Here is a 22,500-nt window from a genome sequence, read left to right as displayed (position 1 = left end):
AATGAATTATACCCAAAAGTCACATATTTAGAGATATACCATAGAGGAAGTTTAATTCTTGAATTTAGAAATTCAATTTAGTATACCATTAACATATACTTTAAATAATTCAGATTAGCAAATTCTGGCAGAAGAGGATTATAACAATTGCAGCAAAACCTGATTGTATTTCATTTTGCTATTTAAGGTAAAAAGTTATCTACAGGAAAATCAATATTTTCTTCTTAGTTTTTAAATACATCCAGGATCAGTTTACTGGAATCAACATTTGATGAATTTATTATGGAGATAACACTCTAAACACTCTTCTGTGACATATAAATAACACTAATTTTTGTCTGTGCAGTGCAGTATTTACATACTTTAGAATAAATGCTTAGCTTATAATTGTTCAAGTTTCCTAACGAAGATGCTGTTGTTATTCACTGGATTCAAGTATAAGCAATAAAACATTCCATGCATAACCCATTCAATGTTACATTTTATATGCTGGGTTTAAGGAGTTAAAGTTATGAAACTCATTTTCCCTTTTTTTTTTTTTTTGCTCTTCATTAACTGTACCATAGAAATGTTTAGATAAAAATGGGAAGTTAAATTTGAGTATAGTATTGAATTTCGCTACAATGTGAGATTTGTATTGTATTTATGAGACTCAATGTTGGTATTTTAAGTTTTACCTACATAATTACTTTACTTTGTGACCTCTTAATGCAATCTGAGGATATTTGGGTTAAAAGTGAGTGGAGAGAAGAAATATAAATATTTATGTTTTGAAAAGAGTGCTACATGAAACTGCTGGTATTAAAACAATTCTTATTCAATTTAGTGGTGTTTCTAAAAGGGAGGTGTAAATTTAAACTGGTACATTAATTTCATTTGGGAACTTTATGATAAGGTCATTTTGATCTATAATATTATGATGATTATTTTTTCTTCCTCCCTTTTTTTAAGAATATATTACTATTATTAAAGTCATCCATATTCAAGTTATTGATGATTCAGCTCACAAGTTTGTTTTATGAATTGGCAGTATATGTGTTTTTGCATTTCTAAAAACAAAATGACAAGTTTCTGTAGAGATTGAGGTATTTCATAAGGAAGTCATATGTATGATGTATATGAAGTTATATGTATATAGTCTATATAAATTATGACTTAGAAGGTATACATTTTATACTATATACTTTTAAAAGGACTTAATTGTTTTTCAGAGCACAGTTGATCAATTTGTCAATTTCTCTGATATATATATGTGTGTATGTTAGATATTTTATAAGCATAAAAACACATTATACACACACTCACATACATACACATTTGAACTGTACTTGATTTTTAGTGAAATATTCTATAAGGGAAAACTTTATTTTGTTAATAAATCACATTCTTTAAAAATGTTTTTGTTTTGTATTGATATGTTTTGAATTTCTAAATTTCTTAAGTGAAATAATGTATATGTGTAGGAACTAAATACTCCATTAAACGCTAGTATGTGGAAGGAGTTATTACTTAAATATAGGATTAAATAGGCATTTAATTAAAATTGACTACTAAGGTAAAACAATTTAACATACTATTTTTAATCATTATATCTATGAATCACTTTTATATTTATCAAGAAATATTCAGTCATCTTCCACTGTAATACCATATGATGTTCCTTAGATTTAGTGCAATAAGATGATGTTTAAGTTATATCATGTTTTAAGTAGTAATTGGCATAACACTTAATGGTTTCTTACCTACTTCTATATCTTTTATAGGATTTTTTAGTTAGTGGGTAAATGCTCAGATGCTCAACACCAAAGAAAAAAAAAAAAAGCAACAACAAAAAGTTGTGTATCATAATGATTATTCCCTATCAGATGCCTTAGACACATACTCCACTGATCATTTCTTATCAGATTAACAATGATCTAGCACCATACCTTATTTTTTTAAAAAAATAAGGTACAAATGAGTTTTTAATATTAGATAGAATTTATAAAATAATAATTACTAGCAAGAAAAGTTATTTTTTCAAAAATTCTATGATTTTACATGTAATTAAATGAACTTGTGTAGAAGGGGGCATTGGGTAATTTGGTATTGCTAGAGATATAAAAGCCCTCAAAAAGAGTACATAAAAAGAGAATATGAAGATCTACATAGATACCTTAAAAAGAGTATATGAAGCTATACATGGATCTTATAGGGATATACATATATCCTCATTTATGTTATTTACACTTAAAAATTATGTATAGCTGGGCACTGTGGTGCACATCTTTAATCCCAGCAGCTGGGGAGGCAGAGTCATGAGTCAAAGTCAAGTCAAAGCCAGCCTCAATAGCCTAAATAGGCCCTAAGCAGCTTAACAAGACCCTGTCTCAAAATAAACAAAAAAATTTAAAAAATATAAAAAATTATTGGGGATGTGGTTCAGTGGTTAAGTGCCCCTGGCTTCAATACTTGCATTAAATAAATAAAATATTTAAAAAATATATTATGTATGTATGTCCATATATAATAATGTGAATTAAGTTTTAAAAATTTGTTTTTTGTTTTAACCCATTAAGGTTGGTACATTTCATAGTAGAGTGAGATGATAAATAGTACCTCAGCCAGGTGATCAAGTTCAACATCGACTGTCCTCCTTTATGTTAATAGTATATGTCTGCAATGGCTTGGTTATTATCTTTCTCCACTGGACTCTTAAGTTGGAAGCTTGGTCTCCAGTGTGGGAATGTTATGAAGTGGTAAGACCGTTTAAGAGGTGGAGCCGAGTGGAATATAATTACGTCATTGAGGCACTGACCTTGGAAGGAATTGGTGTAGTTCTTGTAGGACCCCTTCAGTTAGTACTTGAGAGAGTGAGTTGTTTTAAAAAAAAAAAAAAAAACTCTGACCCCTTTCATGGTCTTGCTTCCTGTCTTACCATATGATCTTTTCCTTTCACATATTTTTTCACCATTGATGCCATCTGCCATGATTTCCTGTAGCCAAGGAGGCCCTTTCCAAACTGGTACCATATGGTTTAGACATTCAACTTCCAAAACTGTGTGCCAAATAAAGCTCTTTTCTTTACAAAGTACCCACCTTTAGGTATTTTATTATAGCAACGGAAAATGAACTAATAAAGTACCTGTGATATCATGTGATGAAAATGATAGTTCATCTCTATTACCTTCCTCCTTAAAATTCACATCCGCAGTTAATCATGAGAAAAACATCAAACATATTCTAAAAATACTCTCAAGCTCATCAAAATAAGGAAATTGTGAGAAACTGGTACATCCAAGAGGAGATCAAGGAGACATGACAACTAATAGTAATTAGTTCTAGTTGAGATGCCGAAACAGAAAAAGAACATTAGGTAAAAACTAAGAAAATCTGAGTAGATTATGGACTTAAATTAATAATAATGTATTATACAGATCAATTAGTTATAATCAATGTACCATATATACTAATTTAGGATGGTAATAGTAGGGGAAACTGGGTGGGTAGAAGTGAGAAGTAAAAGGGAACTCTATGTAGTATCTGCTAATTTTTTCTATACAGATAAAACTGTTGTAAAAATAGTCATTAATTTAAAAAAGTAGGTTAAACGACAAAATTATAATGATTATACCTTTTAATGTCACAAACATCTCTAAGAATTCTGAGGAATGATATTATGAAGAAAATTTAGTTTCTTATTGAAAACTTTTCTAAGAACTTTATTCAATTTGTAGAGAAACTAAATTAATTAATAAAAATTGTAGAAAACCAAATATTTATACTTTGAAACACATTTAGTAATATGCTTACTGTAAAAAAAAGTTAAAGAAATTTAGATATATATATAACGTAAAATTCACATACAGTCCTTCCATTTATTGAAATAATCCTGTAATTTCAAGGTCTTCTTTCCTGTGCAGGTTTGATGCAGTGTATATTTATACAGTATAATATAGCCTTTTCTACCTTAACTTTTCTCAATTTATCATGGATATTTTGCCCTCTCTGCCCTTAGCATAATCAGAATGCTAAATCTAAGACAAAGGTCTATTTTCATTAGCTTTGATATATTGTATCAACTTAGAAAATTTGTATCAGGTTATAGTTTAGAAAAATTGTATCAGATTATACTTCCATTACCATGTTCACAAAGTACACATGTCAGAAACTGGGTCTAACCAATATTTAAAGATCTGGGGATTTCCCTTATGAACCATAAATCCTTGGTTCCTTTTGAAAAATCAGTAGATCAAGCAATAGTGGGCCACATTCTTCTATGAAAACAGTAGACTGGAGTTAAGTAAGAACTGCTAAAAATAGCCCCATTATTCCTTAACAGTAAGACTGTTGTCACTTCCTTTTACTTATACTTCTAAAAAATGGTTTAGAGCTGGGGTTGTGGCTCAATGGTTGAGTACTCACCTCGCACATGCAAGGCCCTAGGTTCGATCCTCAGCACCACATTGATAAATAAAATGAAGATATTGTGTTCAACTACAATTAAAAAATAAATGTTTTTAAAAAATGGTTTATTTTAGAAATTTACTTCTTGTGACTATATTTCTAGGAAAAGTGATAAAAGAGTGAAAAGAAAATGGAAACAATACAAGTTACTTTGTGGAAATGAAGAATACATTATGATTTAACGTATAAATATCTTATGTATGAAATAAAATGCTATAATTTTAAAACAAATGCAGCCATATTATTTATTTTTATTCTCTTTCTGATTCTTATGAAAATTTTGAGGTGTCATTACTTTTATAGTACTTTATGTTGTATTGAGAATTTTGAAAGAATGCTGCCTAAATAATCTTTATTGTTAGAAATATTAATAATATTAATAGAAATAGTATTATAAATAAGTGTTGATTTCAAAGGTAATATGAATTATTGGAACATTTATTCTATTCATGAATATTTTATTTTTTTATTATTGTAGCTTCTTGATAAAATATTAATTATTTTATATTATTAACTGTAATCTTATAATCCATTGGTGATTTAGATAATTTATTTTATAAAGAAAACTAGATTGCTTATTGGATATACCAATAAACTAAAATTATATTTCTTCTGTATTAATCTAAATTTTTTTCTTTGACCTTGAATAAATTATACAGAATTTATTTAGCAAATGATGTTGGTATATCTTCAATTATTTTATTAATGGCAAACTAGAAAAGAGCAGGAAGCCTTTGAAATTGTTTAAATTAGTTACCAATCAAAGGAAATATGTGTAGATGTCAAAATTTTGATTACAGAATAGTAGGAAAAACAAAATAGCTAAATTTGGGGAGTGTTTTAAGATAATAAGGAAAAATACTGCAAAATCATTTGCTCTTACAAAAATCAAAATGCTTTAAGTATTTTAATGTTCCAAACAAGGTAATGGAGTAATAATGACAGTACAATAAAAACAACACTTTGAAGAAAATGTTTAATAGTATCATAGGCAGAAAAATAAATCAGGTTATGTAAATATGAGGAAAATAAAATGATAAAAATCTAAGGTAGTCCCCTCATCTCAAAACTTATAGGTTATAATTAAGAAAATGTTGCCTATCCCATCAAAAAAAAGAAAATGTAGGCAAACTTGGAAAGGAGACAATGTTTACTCTTCTTGATACAAATATATATATATTGTCCCTTAGGAATATCATTTAGGTAGTTGGGACTCTGTATTACATGCAAATATTTTCAGGGCTATTTCATCCATATTGATAATATTCAAAAGGTTTGACATTCTTTGGTTAAATCAGCAAAACCTTTGTTCTCAGTATGATTCAGTATTTTTATTTTTTGTAAAGTAAGTGTTTAATTGTATCGTTTTTATGGTATCATACATAATCAGTGGCAAAGGGAGCAGTATTCTAGTATAATCCTAATCATTATAAATAGATTTCCTAAGTTTGATTTTTTTGTGATTTCTTTTGTTAAAAGTGGGGGTTTATCATTATGACTTTATCTGACATAAATAAATTTCAAAAGAGAATGGTTAATAGTGGATTGACTTCTAAAATATCATGACATCTTAAGAAGTCATTATTAAATTGTGATACATTAAAAGGTAATTGGATTTACAATGTTACTGGTTTCCTTTTTCCAGCTTTGTATTCTGTGATATTATATGACTTTTGATCAGATGGTAGATTGAGTAATTTGTGAGGAAATACATGCTTAATTATAAGTTTAAGATAATTAAATTACAGATGAGTGGTATGTACCATGCATTTATGAGTTAAATTTTTTTCTTCTTCACATGTATATGATAATGTTGTTCATAAAAATATTTGTGTAGACTCTTAGTTATTTTACTGAAAAATAGCTTTCCACTTGAATAATAATGCTTAACTAGTTGTAGTTCCCTTTTTAAAAAATGTTTGGTCTTAGAACCCAAACCCAGGCCCCTGTACATGCTAAGCATGTATTCTACTACTGAACTATGACCCCAGCCTCTTGTAGTTTATAGTTTATTGTTATAATAAAAAAATTCTGAATATTTAGGCTTTATATAATATATTTGCATATATTTGTAAATACAATAATATATAAACCAACAAATGTTTTTTTAAATAGTTATCTCTACAGCCATCATTATCGAGCTTGGAAACATTAATGGTCTCACAGAAGTCTGAAATTGAGTATTTACAGGAGAAACTGAAAATAGCAAATGAAAAGCTGTCTGAGAACAGATCTACCAACAAGAGTTTCTCAGAGAAGAGCATCATAACCAATGCTGAAGGAAAACTTAAGGTAGAGGCATTTTGTTGTTTTATGAATTTATCAAGATGAGACTGGCTTGGCAAGAGATGATGTTCAACAACTTAGAACCTATACTTCTCTGATTATGCTTCTGGAAATTTTAAATAAATATTACATGTTAAATACTTGATAAAATGCCTCCTAGGAAAAGGGAGTTTTCCCTTTTCAAAGATGGGATACTATAATCCTAAATTAATTAATTCAGTACTAAGATGTTATTAGTAGTGTGTCTATTTTTCCATTAATATTCTTATATTAAAAATTTTTTTCTTTAAACTTTTTTAAAAATATATTTATTTATTTATGTATCTTTAGTTTTAGGTGGACATATTATTTTGTTTTCATGTGGTGCTGAGGATTGAACCCAGTGCCTCATGCATGCTAGGCGAACGCTCTACCACTGAGCCACAATCCCAGTCCATATTAAAAATTGTTGAGGGCTGGGGATGTGGTTCAAGTGGTAGTGCGCTCGCCTGGCATGCGTGCGGCCTGGGTTCGATCCTCAGCACCACATACAAACAAAGATGTTGTGTCCGCCAAATACTAAAAAAATAAATATTAAAAAATTCTCTCTCTCTCTACCTCTATCTCTCTCACTCTCTCTTTAAAAAAAATAAATAAATAAAATAAAAATAAAAATTTTTGATAAGCATCCCTTATTTATCTGATATAATCATCTGATTAAAAGTTTATTTTAATATTCATTTACTCATTTTTAAAATTTTAATTAAAAGAAAAATACATTCAGTATTCTTTTATCCTGATATGATATTTATAGTATAATACATACAGAATATAAAATAATAAATGGATTTTAATATTAACGTGTGCATTTATTTATTTGTATTTAAAGGATGGTAGTAGGGAAAATTAGCATATTTATATTAATGTAAAAATTTTCTTAATGTTTCAGCTTTTACTTTTTTTTTTTTACTATTTTTTATGTATTTGTATTATACTGCAAAAGATTATACAGAATGTTACCAATATAAAAATTCCATAATATCATATTATAATTCTAGTACTTCTAGGTAAGTTGAAATAATTTTCTCTAAACATAAGGAGTTTAAGATATATTTTTGTTAATACTTTATTTAAACAACAGTAGAGGAAAAATATTTTTTATAAGTAAAAGACTGTTTTAAAGATAAATTATTTTTGATTCTATTTTTTCCTATGAGTAGAACAAACTATCATAATAAAGAAAACATTTAAAATTAGACCCATGTTTCTTTAATTACTTAGTACTCTTACTCCCCATAAAATTGTTAATAATTTTCAGAGGAATGAGTTTTATTCATTTACTAAAACATAACTGTATTGTGTATTCTTACCATTTTGAAATAGTTTTGCAAGCTTTATCTGAATAAAAGTAAATACAGCTAAAATTGAAATATATCATTATAGGGCCTAATTTGACTTCTTGCTGAATTGCTGAAGTTTAAAAATGTACTGCTTTGATTTTTTACTGTTTTTGATAAAATTTGAGAAGAGGAGAGGTGTATTTTAAGAAAAATTTTCTTTCTTTTTTGTGAGGATGAATACTATGTTGCCCAGCTTAATAGTTGCTTTCACATATTCCTTCTCCAGATTGGTATATGAAGCTGTACATAATATAAACATACATTCTTGTCTCTAGTTAGCCACATTGTAGTTAATGACCATATGGTCATTATGGTATAAGATCTACTGTCTGTTGTATTTATATTCCTCAAGCATATTGTTCCTTCAACTTCACTGTGTGTTAAACTATTTCAAAGGGAAAAAAATCCTTTCCCTCTTGTTTCTGGTTGTCCTATCAAGTGTAACCTTGGACCCTTATAGAGCAATTAGACCAGCCTCTATCCCCTCCTTTGTAATGAGGTTTCTTGCATTTCTGAGTCTATAACCCTTTAGTCTTCCCTAATGGGACATCATTATTCTGAAAGAAACAATGTAAATGTAAATGAATATTCTCATTAACGAGTCACAGAGAAACCTTTAGCGGTAGCACTGTGGTAATTCCGCTTGTTATTTCTCTGTATTCCATGCAGGATTTTTTTTATAATTCATTATTAGTATTCAAAATTACTTGTTCTTTAATTTTGCATGTCTTTCATAATCCGATGTTTCAACTAGTTCAACCATGTCCTTGTTTTATTCTCGAGGAACCACCTGTGAAACGTTCAAGGTCTTTGTCCCCAAAGAGCTCTTTCGTAGACTCAGAGGAGCTGAGGAAGCTGAGAAGAGCTGAAAGAAAGATTGAAAACTTAGAGAAGGCCCTACAACTAAAGGTGAAAATTAAATCATATCTTTAATAATAACCATGCAAAGATAAAACTATACTAAAGTAAACAAATATTGCACAAATAATGGCTTGTCATATTTCTTTCCTGAATTTAATTACCTGTACAAAAGCATGCAATCAGCTAATCTGGTTTTTAAATTTTCTGAGGATCCTAAAATAATACAACAACATTTGCTATTTAAAAACTAAATATTTATTCACTACTTTGAAATTATTTGGAATATTTTCACTTAAACTTTGGACTAAATTTCTTATTGTTTCCTCTAAGACAAAGACAAAGAACTATAACAAATGGAAAGAGTTTCTTGTTCTTTATATATGATAAATGTCTGAAAATAAAAATGAGTTAAAAATCATATTAACAGGCTGGGCCCAGCAGTATATGCCTATAATCCCAGCTACTCTGGAGGCTAACTCAGGAAGACTGAGAGTTTGAGGTTAATCTGGGCGATTTAGAAAGATCCCATCTCAAAAACAAAACCAAACCTTTCAAATTAGCTCAGATAACATACAGTTAAGTTATCCTTTGTATGAAAATTACATAGTCAAGTGGCAAAAAAATTGCTTTTTTTTTTTTTTCCATTTCAAATGAATTTGTCTCAGAACATGTGACTTTTGAGTATTCTGCCTAGGTTTAACAAATCTATACCTGATTGGTTTGTCTTTGAGAGCTTTTACTTCCTGATTTATACTTAATGAATTCTCTTAAACAGAGGAGATCATTCATGCATATTGAACCAATTTTTATGTGACTACATTAAGTGTTTATTTGGTTTTTTTTGTTTTGTTTATTTTTGTAGTGCTAGGAATTGAACCCAGGGCCTCACACATGCTAGGCAGGTGCTATATTACTACACCCTAACTCCTCAAAGGCTTTTATTTTTTCTCTGACTTCAATATAGCAAACTTCATTCTTTATTTATAATTATCTAAAGCCTTTCCATATTTGAATTTCAGTCATATAATTGATTCTCAATAGTTTTACACCATTCTGTGTCAGGTCCAATGCTTTATGTGTGATTACATAACCAATCACAACCCCCTTCCCCACCCAGTGTTAGGGCCTAAACCCAGGGCCTGTGCATACATACACCAAAGGGATATATATGTGTGTATATTTATGTGTGTGAGTGTATAAAAATATATACGTTTGTGTGTCATACACATGATTTACTATAAGGAATTGACTCATAATTATGGAGGCCAAGAAATCCAAGATATGTAGCTGTGAAGCTGGAGATCCAGGAGAGCCTATGATATAGCTCCAGACTGAGGCTATAGAAAAAGGAGAAGTGATAGTATAAGTTCAAGTCAAGTCCATGTTTCAGTATGAGTCCAGAGGCAAGAGAAGACCAATGTCTCAGCTCAAAGATACTTGAGTAAACAGAATCAAATCTTGTTATACTCAGTTTTTAATTCTATTTGGTCTTTCAACTAAATGTCCTGAATATTAGGGAGGGCATGTGCTTTACTCAGTGTATTAGTCTATTTTTTTGTTGCTAATAGCCAATATCAGAACCTGGGTAAATTATGAAAAAAACAGGTTTGATTTGTCTCACAGTTCTGAAGGTGAAGCTTGAGGAATCACATCAGATGATACCTTCTTGATGGTAGAGTTCTCAAGAAGTACAAGACATTACATGGCATTAGACAGGATGTGCATATGTATGTTTCTCTTCTGCTCTTTCTCCCTCTTCTTATATAGCCACTGATTGGGACTCAATCACAGAGGTTTCATCCTAATGATCTTATCTAATCTTAAGCACCTTCCAAACTTCCTACCTATAAGCACCATAGTCAAATTGTTTCTACCTTCTTAATATCACACAATGGGCACACTCAAACCATAGCATTCGGTATATTCGTTAAAATATTATTCTCATTCAGAAAGATGGAGAAATTCTGTTTTAATCAAGTATCTGGCAAATTGACATATTAGCCACATATCCATTCAACAGTAGAGGATTTTCAACCATTTGTTCTCAGAGATCTATAAATCCCTTATTTTGGCAGTAAGTGTATAGCAATTCAGTGGCATTTTAGATCTAGTCTCTTACTATCTGTCTCTTGAATTCCTTGTTTAAAAACAGAGTATCAAATAATTATATGATTTATTTCCTCCTACTTTTTTTTTCTGACCACACCCTTCTGGGAGGAAGCCCCAATTTTATTTTTAGAGTAAAGTTCTTTTTTTCATAAAACTTTTTTTATAGTTTACCTATATTCATATTTTTTAAAATATTTATTTTATAGTTGTAGTTGGACACAATAACTTTATTTTACTTATTTATTTTTATGTGGTGCTGAGGATCAAACCCAGGGCCTCATCTGTGCTAGGCAAGTGCTCTACCGCTGAGCCATGTCCCAGCACCCCTATATTCATAATTTAAGTCAATTAATAATTATGAGTTTCAAATTTATGTCACTGCAAATTTGCAAAATTAGAGCAAAGATTTTTTTCTGTATATTCTCATTTAGTGAATTTTTTTATTTTAAAGGAGAGAAATATATTATAATCACGGTCACTTAGGAAAAGAAGTAAACAAAATCTGTAAAGTAATTCCAAAGAGTGTAACTGCATTCAAAGTAACTTTTTAATCAATAGATTAATGTTGGTCTAGTAATGGTAATTGTATTTAATAAAGATAGAAGATATCACTTTATAATCTCATTATTCTGTCATAATAATATTTCTATTACTCTATTGCATGTAAATATAAAGTAAAATAGTAATTATTTGGTAGTGGGGGTACAGTTCAGTGGTTGAACACATATTGAGCATACGACAGGCCTCGGATTCCCTGGCAGCAAACACAGAAAATAATAATGTGACTGTACTTTTTCTTAGTGTTCTGTAAACAAGTACCACAAACTGGGCAGCTTAGAGCAACTGAAATTTATTGTTGCAAGTTTCTGTAGGCTAGAAAAGTCTAAAATCAAGGTGTCAGAAGAACTGCTTTCTTCTGAGGTCTGTGAGGGAGAATCGGTTTCGTTCTTAGCTTTTGGTAAATTTAGATTTTCCTTGGTTTATAGGTTACATTTTCCCTGTGTCTTCATATTATCTTCCCTCTCTGCATATCTATCTCCTTGTGTCTAAAATTCCCTTTACTTTAAGAATATCAGTCATATTGGAATAGGGCCCACCTAATGATGTGTTTAACTTGATTATCTCTGTAAAGACCTTGTGTCCAAATAAGACAAGTTCTGAAGTATTGGGAGTTAGAATTCCAATGTAATTTTTTTGTAGGAGGGGAAGCAGGGGAACACAGTTCAACCTATAATGAGTAACTGTTGGATTTTAAAATACATTTATTGAACTTGATTTTTATTTGTGGTTCATTACCCACTTATACATGTGGAAGTTTTGTCGTGGCCTTTGTTATTCTATGAAATATTGCTCTGTAGAGACTCATGAGAGTATGGTAGATAAAAAATGGTCCATGCGCAAATGATTATTGTAAACAATGGATTAAAAGGTTTATTTTTTGTGAATCTTTAACATATCAGTTCACATTGTGAATCTATAAATAGGTATTCCCATATTTACTTGGTTATATTACTATTAATATTTCCCAAAAGGTGGCTGCTTTTCCATGGAAGATACCATGGGAAATACTGAAGTAAAGACAAAAGTCATATTCCAAGGCATTGTAGATAGCTCTAGGACTCTCAGTTGTTTACCTAGGCAAATTAAAAGATGGGAAAGACAAATAGGTTTCAATAGTAGCCCATGGAACCTGTATATATGGATTTTTAGTACATTGATATGACGTACTGTGTCATGTCAGCAGTAAATTATGCATATAAATATTCTAATGCTAGTTATTAATTTTCTACAAATATTGACCCATTAAGTTGTTCTACTTACTCTTGTGAGTAGCTATTCATATTTTCAAGGTGGGTGACTCTTGTCATAATAAATAAGCAGATATAGTATGGAAGAAATTAAAGTTATTTTTAATAAAACTTCCATTTATAATTTTGACTTCATAAATGTAATGTTCTAGCAACTTATAAAATATAGTTTGGAAATCTGAATTAGAGTCTATGAAATCCTTACTATTCTTCAGACTATTAATGCCATGAAAATCCCTGTTTTACTGATTTTCTTACATCTGGCAACATGATTTTATTAGCAGTTTTCAATGCCATTTAACAGCATTAATTTGTTGAATAAATTTTATATGTATTTTTTCAATGTTTTGATATATATACACTTTATACATTCTGCTGAAATTAAACATTCACACTGGAATCCTTGATATTATATTAAAATTTTTAATTTGTTTTTTTCCCCTACTCCTCTAAAGCCTTGTTCTTATTCCCTGAAAATCAAGTTACTATTTCATGAATAGAGTTTATGCTCTTAATTCACCTTATTCTTATGAAGTAACCTTTGAGCAAACCAGATTAGGTTAAGAATTGTTTTTGTTCTTATGAACTTACTTAACAGAATTTGAAAATACCTTTAAGGATAGCCAAGCAATTCAGTTTTCCTATTTTATATTTTCTAATGTTCAGTCTTCAGACTTGTTTGTACACAAAAGCCTATATTTTAATTACGAGTTTCTTGGAAAATACTCAACAAAGGATTTATAGAATGATTTTATGAGTGGCTCTAATTCAGCAGCTGCCTATGGAATATCTTTGTGTGTATCCTTTTAGGAAAATGCATTGATTAGTGCTATAAAATGTATTTATCAGTCTTTAAACTTGATTTTGTTATAAGGTCTTTGGTGGTAATATTTCCCAAATAAACTACTATTTTTTTTATTTTGGCTATTATATGTCAAATGAGATTTGAAGAATCATAATCCAAACTACAGTTAGCCTGACTTTGTGAGAAGGTTATGAAAAAGTATTTTGGTTATTCCTTCAAACTATTTTTTTCTGAGATAACCAACTTTTGATAGATGGGTTCAGCTAACATCTGTTCTTGCAGTATTATAATAGGAAAATATTTTTGTGAATTCTATCATATTTACATTCTGTAAAATTTTAGTATTTCTGAAATAGGACAAAGTAAAATCTGTGACTAAAATTCCATCTTAAAAGAATTATTATTGTAAATTACATCTGTTAAATTGTTTTATAAATAATTCTACTTTAATGGTCTAGATTTTATTTTATAAAAATTATATAAACACTCTGGTTTTAGTTATAATAAATTAAAAAGCAAGTAAAATTAAAGCACAAAACATATGTATAAAACTGTTTTCCTAAAATCACTACATAATAAAAAGAACCACTTATTTGAATTATTGTAAGAAAACCAAAATTATTTGGTAATATTGAACAGTTTACCTTTGGGAAGCAGATGTAGTAGCATTCAGTAATTTGATTCTTTGTTATGTCTAGTACAGAACCTAACACAACATAAATGATATATGGATTCAGGAGATGAATTAGGGAAAACTATTGGTAGAAATTCAGTGATTAATAGTAGCTGGGGTAGTACTAAAAAGTGCTGAAATAGTGACAATACTAATTAGAAATTCAGTTCATTTCATTAATTCAACAGAGGATCAATCATGAATAGTAATTGAGAATATTTGGATGTCTCATTATATTAATTTTCACTCTTTGATCAAACTTAAAGGTTCCATTTTCTTAGAATTTTTAATGATGTTTAACCCAGAACTAAATGATCCCTAAAACACTGGGCTTTATATGCAGTACTTTTAAAGAAATTCATTGTAAGATGAAAGTTTATAGCCAATAATTTCTATTCCATAAATAATAATTATAGCAGCTATTTTAAAAGTCTTTGATGTAATCATTTTAGTTTAGTTATGAATTTATTCAAAAATTGTTTTGACATGACTCTTTTCTAATATGACCTGTAAACCTAATTATTTTATTAATATTTCTAATACATTGTGTTAAAATTCCTAATGAAACTTTTAGTTCTCAAGGAATCCCACTAAACATAATTACCTTATGTCACCTATGACAAGATATTAACATTATTGTTAGTTTTCTATATAACTAAATTTCACTTACTTAGGATTTATTCACCTACTTGAGATTAGAAGTTTTTAGTTTGATGAGTAAAGTGACATTTAGATTGTTTATTGAACAGTATAAGAAATTCAAGTTCAAGTTCCTAATAACTACTTAATAGAAGAATTTTGCTAGGAGCATATTCAAGGTAGAACAACAAAATACCATACTGCTGAGACAACTAGAATTACAGTAAAATGAGGTAGACTGTATTATAAAGTAGTATTGCCCTATTCGTGGGAGGTGAATGGTCAAGGAAATAATGAATTTTAAAGGAATAGTACAGTACTTTTTATACCTGGGAAAAGGAAATGATAAGAGGCTAACTTTAGTTTTGTGCCTCTCTAGGACAAGCACAAGTGCCAGGGCCTCAGCCTACTTAAGCCTTTTTTTTCTTTCCTCTATTTTATAGGAAATGAAATTTAATTAGTTTAAATAGTGTTCTTAAGATTATATAGCTAACAAGAAAAACAACAAGAATGGAATTCTGATCTTCCTGGTTACCATAGGCTTCCCATCTCAAGTACCTGTTTCTCCCAGCAAATAAGCATCGAAGTTCACTCATATAGAAATACAAATAGGTTTTCTAAATTATTGAAATTCTCACAGGGAAGAAACTTTATTAAGTTTACTTCAAAAAACACAAATAATAAGTAATGTGAATACATCTTTTGAGGACAGGAATGTGGCCTTTAGGAGTTTGTCACATCTGATGAAAATTTGTCTCATATACAATATAGTTAGAATTAGTTGACTAATTGTTTAAGCTAGATTTTGAGATAACAAAACAGTGTTTGAACTGTCTATTGTATGACCTCAAGAGCACTAAGCCTATTTCTCCACTTTCAGTTCTTCATGGTAGAACCCCAAAAGATTAAATTATGCTACTTTTTGTATAAGTCTAGCCTTATTTTCTTCCTTTTGTGTAATCCTTGTGCTTTATTCTATATTAATTTATGGCTCTGTGGCCTGAAGAATTGGTCTTACTACTATGATTAATGTCCCTGCATTTTAACAAAATATTCTTACTTTATGTAGGGTCAAATCCTTTTGTTGGTGAAAAAGAAAAAAAAAATAAAAATGTGTTAAATGACCTTCTGATATATGTATATTAATTAACAAGGAAAAAAATGAAACTAATTTCATAGCATAATTTGGAAATTATATTAGCAATTTAAAAAACTGTAGTTGAGTAGGTTATATTTATCAAGCAAACCAAATCTTCAACTTGAGGAATTCTTTCATTTCTTCACTTAAATAACTATTACAAATGCATTCATATTTACATATTATTATAGTCTTTCAAATTTCATATTTAAATTGGTAACTTTTTCTTTGAAAAATTACACCAGTGTTTTCATCAAACTTTTATACTTGCTTTTTTTGTGTTCTGTAGAGCCAAGAAAATGATGAGCTAAGAGATGCCCATGAAAAACGCAAGGAAAGGCTACAGATGTTACAGACCAACTACAGAGCAGTAAAAGAGCAATTAAAACAGTGGGAAGAAGGCAGTGGCATGTGAGTTACATAGCTCATAAAGACATTTCCCTAAATATTAAATGGAATGGAGTAGCATTATATAGGTGTTTTAATGGCTTTTGTTTGGTTTTAAAGAAATTATTTGGTAGTCAAATTTTTATTGTGAGTTTTTAAATAGAGAACATAATGAATGAAAGTAGAGAAATGTACTAGCTGTAACTTAGATTTTCCTATCATTTGCAGATGACATTAGTAGTAGGTGATTATGAATTATTGTATTTTTACAATTAATAGACTAGCTAAATAAAAGCATACATTTAATACAGAAATAGTTAATATTCATATGCTTGAAATCCTGATTTTGAATGAATAAAATGCTTTAAAATGTGTATAACCACCAAAGTGTTTAAGTTTTAATGGAAAGACAAGAAAAATATGAAATTCACACATATAGTTAACTATCTTAAAACTACTTGAACCTAGTATGCAATTTGAAGATCTTTACTATCCATCAGTTTGTTCTCCAGCTTATCTGAATGAATTGGTGGTCTCAGTTCAATTGCTCTGAACAGGTGTTCAGATCTTGGTTAGTCGTAAGTGGCTCCCCTGTTAACAGTATTAACAAAGGGCAAAGGACTGAATGAGTACAGAAAATCTACTACCCTCTCATCTTTTGAGATGGATCCTTTAGGGCAATGTTGATGATACACATTGGTCTGCTCTGCAGAGAAATACTGTTTCTAAATTGGCCAGTACAGCACTTTTTAAAAACAAAAATGAAGGGTTTGTTTTATGTACAGAAAATGAAAATGTAAAGGACATTTGGCATCACTTGTAGATAATTGTCACATCTAATTTTTTCCTTTGATGAATGGAAAGTGTTTCGTATTGTGTGTCAGTAAGCAGCAATAAAGTGATTTCTCCTAAGCTTTAGCATCTCCTCAGTGTAAGAGTGAAATCTCTTTTCTGACATGTTCATCACTAAAATCTTGTTCTAAGATAGGGCATGTATACCACATTCAGATTGGGTGGCAACAAACTCTAGATGATCACTTATAGTTTTTTTTTTTTTTTTTTGAGACTGCTATAGTTCTACAGTGTATTTTTTATTACTAATGGACTAGAATCAGAGGAATAAACCTAAGAATATCATGTGTCTGATTAAAAATTTGCTTTCCACTGTAGAGGTTTAACTTTAGGAAATTAGAATACAGGATTTTAATTTCTACACACTTCAGTTCTAGGAAATTTATCACATTTATCTATTAGTGAGTGTGAATTACAAATTCAAAATTTGGTCTTAGATACATAATAATTTTAAGAAATGTGTAATTTATTTAGTTTTTTATTGCACTTTGAATATGTTAAGGAAAAAAGCAACTTTATTTTAAAAATAGGATTGAAATCAGAAAAATAAAGAGAGCAGATCCCCAACAACTTCGACAAGAAGATTCTGATGCCGTGTGGAATGAACTGGCATATTTCAAAAGGGAGAACCAGGAACTAATGATTCAAAAGTGAGTTTTTGGTTTTGCTTTGATTTTTACAATATAGAGGTAGATAAACATTTTGGAGGCATTATTTGTGACTTAAAGATACTAGACAAATACCTAATAAATTTTAAATTAAATAATCTGGATTGTGCCGATAGAAATAACAACAACAAAAGATTAGCTTTGCATACACACACGCACATACACACCCGCGCACACACACATATGTGTTATGAAATAACAAGTTGCACATTTGCTAGCTCTAACAGAAACTGTATAATATGATATAGGGATTGTGTTAATTAATGTGGCTCTCATCTGTTGGAGGTGTCGCTCTTCATTAGCCTGTATTTTAGACACTGCCGTGCTTCATTTTTGGAATGAGGTGGAGAGGGGATAACCTAGCCAGCCATCCTTGTTTGATCTCCTAGATACATACGCAATGCAGAATGCCTGAGCTCTCTTGGTTCCCTGCCCTGTCCTGCTAATCCCAGCTGAGCTCATTATGGTGTAGCCTTGCTGCTACTCTTGGAGCCAGAGCTGTCCAAGCTAATTACTGGTAGCAGCAGAACTGCCTGTTAAGGGTCTGGTGTGGATCTGCTAACATGGTCCTTGGTAGTGACCTGCAAAAGACACGAGGGAATTGCTTTCTTTCTTGCTCTGCACTGCCTGTCCTTTGGGCTTAATGCTGATCCCTCCACATAGGTCTTTTAGCTGCCCTAAGTATAAAACTTGATGAAGGATACTCATATTTTAGAAAACATACAGTTTGCTTGCTTGATCTTATAATTCACAGACTATTATATTCAGCCTGGCAAAGAAAGATTTTTGTGTGTGTGCAGGTTTTTTTTTTTTTAGACAAAGAAGAGTTAGACAATATAATTAGCTTCTTTTGCTATTTAACTTATTTTATCATTTAGAGTTAATTTTTAACACTCAGACTATATGGTCTTTTTGAAAGCTTGAATGTCTTTTTGATTGCGAGAATTTAGCAGTATATGCCACAGGCATATTATAATTGTCACTGACTTTTCTTAGCTATAAATCAGAAACTTGTTTTATGCGCTATATTATAACTTGTAACTTTTTGTGATTACAACCTTTTCTATGTAATAGTATACTCTTTGAGGAAAAGAGCATATCACATTTAAATCCATACTCCCATTTACCTCAACATACAATATGTTCTATTAGCTCTCAGTATTTGATGCTGATAATGAAGTCTCTTGTCTTGAAAATGATCTTATGAACTGTATATATTTATTCCCATTTTCTGATATTTTTAATAGTTTAATTGAAATATAACTCAGAAGTCATATAGTTCACCCATATAAATGATATATTTCAGTGGCTTTTGCTGTATTCAAAGAGTTGTTCACCATCTATCATTACAATTAATTTTAGAATATTTTCATCATGTCTTCAAAAAAATAATGTTAAAACCTCACACAAGCTATCCGATGTGCCCCTAACACTTCCATCCACTTTTCCCAGACCTAGGTAACTATTTATTAACCTATGTTCTGGGTCTGTGGATTTTCTTATTCTGGATATTTCATATCAATACAATCATAAAATACATGATTCTTTTGTTACTAGTTTCTTTCACTTAGCATAATATTTCCAACGTTCATTCATATTGTGGCACATGTCAATATGTTCTCTGATAATCTTTAATGACCATCTGTCTCCAAAGATGAGTATTAATTTTGGCTAAAGTGAATTAAGTGAGAGACCTCATCTAACTAGTTTTGAGATCTATTCAAGAAAATTCAGTCAGATATTATAAGTATACATTTTGGGGTTTATTTTATTCATTAGTGAAATAGAATAGAAACAAAGGTAATAAGGCCTTTTAAGGAAAATTAGTGAGCTCTTAAATCCTACTCTGTTCACTTGGGTAGTGTTTTTACATTGGAAATAGCTCTTTGAATGCAATGCAAAGAGTCATTATTACACCGTGAAAGTTTTCCTTTTGTCTCTTTAAATTCGTTAATGTGATAGTTATTTGTAAGAGTTATTTTTCAGACCAGTCTCAGTAAATAGTAATGACTTTTTTTATAAAGCATTGAATGAACCTTAAGTTGTCTAGTAGAAGTTTCTTGGGGAAAGTTTATTTTGTGAAACTTTATTCAGTTAACTAAATGTGTTTGAGTTCTGCTCTCATGCACTCTGTTTGGTGAATGAAATGAGAAAACATTAGACAAATGTTCTACTTACAAGTACTTCATGAACCACACGTTCAGTATGAAACATTCTTAATGAAATGTGATGTCAAAAATAAAATTCATATAAAAATGTATGTTCAAACAATATTTGCAAACCCTCAGTCTTTTATTCATTGATGTTTGTATACTGATGAGGGCAGGAATGTTTTGTTTCACTTTTTTTCCCCCTCAAATTTATATTCAGTACAATTGGCTTTTTTACTTTTTTACTGTTTATCAACTATAACACATTTAACACTTGAGTAACTAATACCACAATCAAGATGCCAAATATATTTCAGAAACTTTTTTCTTGTTCTGCCCCTTTGTAGTCCAGTCATTCTACCATCCCTACACTTGACAACCACTGGTTTGTTCTCCGTTCCTGTAGCTTTGCCTTTTTCAGAGTCCTATGCATAGAATCATATAAACCAACATTTAGAGGACTGGCCTCTTTTGCTTAGTACAGTGCCTTCGAGATTCATTCAGTTTAGTATATCCAGTTTGTTCCTTTTTATTGATAAATGGTATTCCATTGTAAAGGTTTATTACAGTTTGTTTTTCCATTGAACAACATTTGGGTCATTTCCACGGTTTTTTGTATGCTTATTTTGCATTTATGAATATAGCTGCTATCATAGGTTTTGTGTGAGCATGACTTTTTGATTCTTTAAGGTAAATATTCAGGAGTTGCATTGCTAGATCATATGATCACTATAGGTAGAACTGTATCAGAACCTGTCAAATCCTTGTCAACTCTTGATGTTGTCACTAATTTTTAAAAATAAATAGGTATGTAGTAGTAGCCCATTGTGATTTTAATTTGCATTTCCCTAATGATTAATGGTATTGATTGTCTTTTTATGTGCTTATTTGCTGTCTCTGTTCTTTGATTGAGTCTTTTCAAATCAATTGCCCAATAAAAATGGTTAGTTATTAAAACAATTATAGTTGTTTTTTATTGTTAAGTTTGAAGTTGTGATTTTCCTGGTTCTTGGTTTGATGAGTGATTTTAAAAACTGTCTCCTGCACTTTGGAATATTATGTTAAGAATCTTGATCTTATTTAAATCTTTTATTTTAACATGCTACTGATGGCATCATGACTCATGACATCATAAGGGTCACCTGATTAGTATTAGTAAGGGGTGGGAATCTAACCTCCTAATTTGACTTTTGCTGATAGTGCATTGAAGGGAGACTGAAGAGGTTTCTACTTGTTGTAGGTAGAGGTCTAGAATTCTTATTCTGTTTTCATTAACGTGGAGTGCAGGACTTCTAATTGTTTTCTCCCAGTGTTTATGGCTGGATTAGGGTAGATCAACAAGATTTCTTTCTGACTTTATCTGATTTTTTACTGGTCCTTCGCTAAAGAGAGCAAGCTTTCCTTGAGGATTTGTTTGTGTCCATTAGCATTTCTGGATTGTGGGCTTCTTTTATTTATTTATTTATCCATCTATCTATTTATTTATTCATTTATTTATTTTCAGTTGTGCCCAATACCTTTATTTATTTATTTTTATGTGGTGCTGAGGATCAAACCCAGGGCCCCACACATGCTAGGCAAGCGCTCTACTGCTGAGCCACAACCCCAGCCCGATTGTGGATTTCTTTAGTTCCTAATTTGGGGTGAAAAATGAAGTAAACCCAGGAAACTCATCACTGTGAGTTATTCTTCTAGTGTTGTTCTCTACTCCCGAGATTCCTTCTCTATTGTTCTTGCCTGTCCCTTTTAGAGTCATATTTTTTAACATATTATTTTTAGGGTTTATATATATAATTAGTAGGAATAGATGTATTTATTCTTTCTTGTTAAGAACCAGAAGTTTCAACTTGTTTTTCTGTAAACTCAGAATTCTTATTTTTGTGTCACATATTACCCTTTAATTTAACATTCAGCCTTGAGTTTTTAAGGGATGATATGAACTTGATTTCTGCTGTCCTAAGTATCTTTTAAGACTAGAATCCACAATAGAAGATATACTGCTACTACTACTTTTAAATCACATTTTAACTGTGCTTCCAAATATACCTAAAAGTTGAGTTAGCTGTGAAATTTTCAAGAATCTAATTAAACAATATACTTTACAAAACATGATTATAAAGAATGAAGCTGCTTTTGGGCTGGGGATATGGCTCAAGTGGTACCGCGCTCGCCTGGCATGCATGCGGCCCAGGTTTGATCCTCAGCACCACGTACAAACAAAGATGTTGTGTCTGCCGAAAACTAAAAAATAAATATTAAAAAACATTCTCTCTCTCTCTCTCTCTCTCTCTCTCTCTCT

The 22,500-nt window shown here is 30.4% G+C and overlaps 1 protein-coding gene across 1 annotated transcript in view; it reads left to right on the top strand.

Annotated features, from left to right (window-relative positions):
* Cntln (centlein) overlaps positions 1-22,500 on the top strand; it is a 311,560-nt gene that overhangs the window by 153,381 nt on the left and 135,679 nt on the right. The window contains exons 9-12 of the mRNA XM_048783891.1: positions 6,562-6,738; positions 8,895-9,020; positions 16,434-16,555; positions 17,914-18,033. Coding sequence (XP_048639848.1) covers positions 6,562-6,738; positions 8,895-9,020; positions 16,434-16,555; positions 17,914-18,033 — 545 coding nt within the window. The remainder of the gene's footprint in view (positions 1-6,561; positions 6,739-8,894; positions 9,021-16,433; positions 16,556-17,913; positions 18,034-22,500) is intronic.

This window comes from Marmota marmota, unplaced genomic scaffold (genome assembly GCF_001458135.2).
Source record: "Marmota marmota marmota unplaced genomic scaffold, marMar, whole genome shotgun sequence".
Taxonomy (NCBI): Eukaryota; Metazoa; Chordata; class Mammalia; order Rodentia; family Sciuridae; genus Marmota; species Marmota marmota.
Note: the sequence above shows the minus strand (reverse complement) of the source record. Positions and strands in the feature narration are given on the sequence as shown.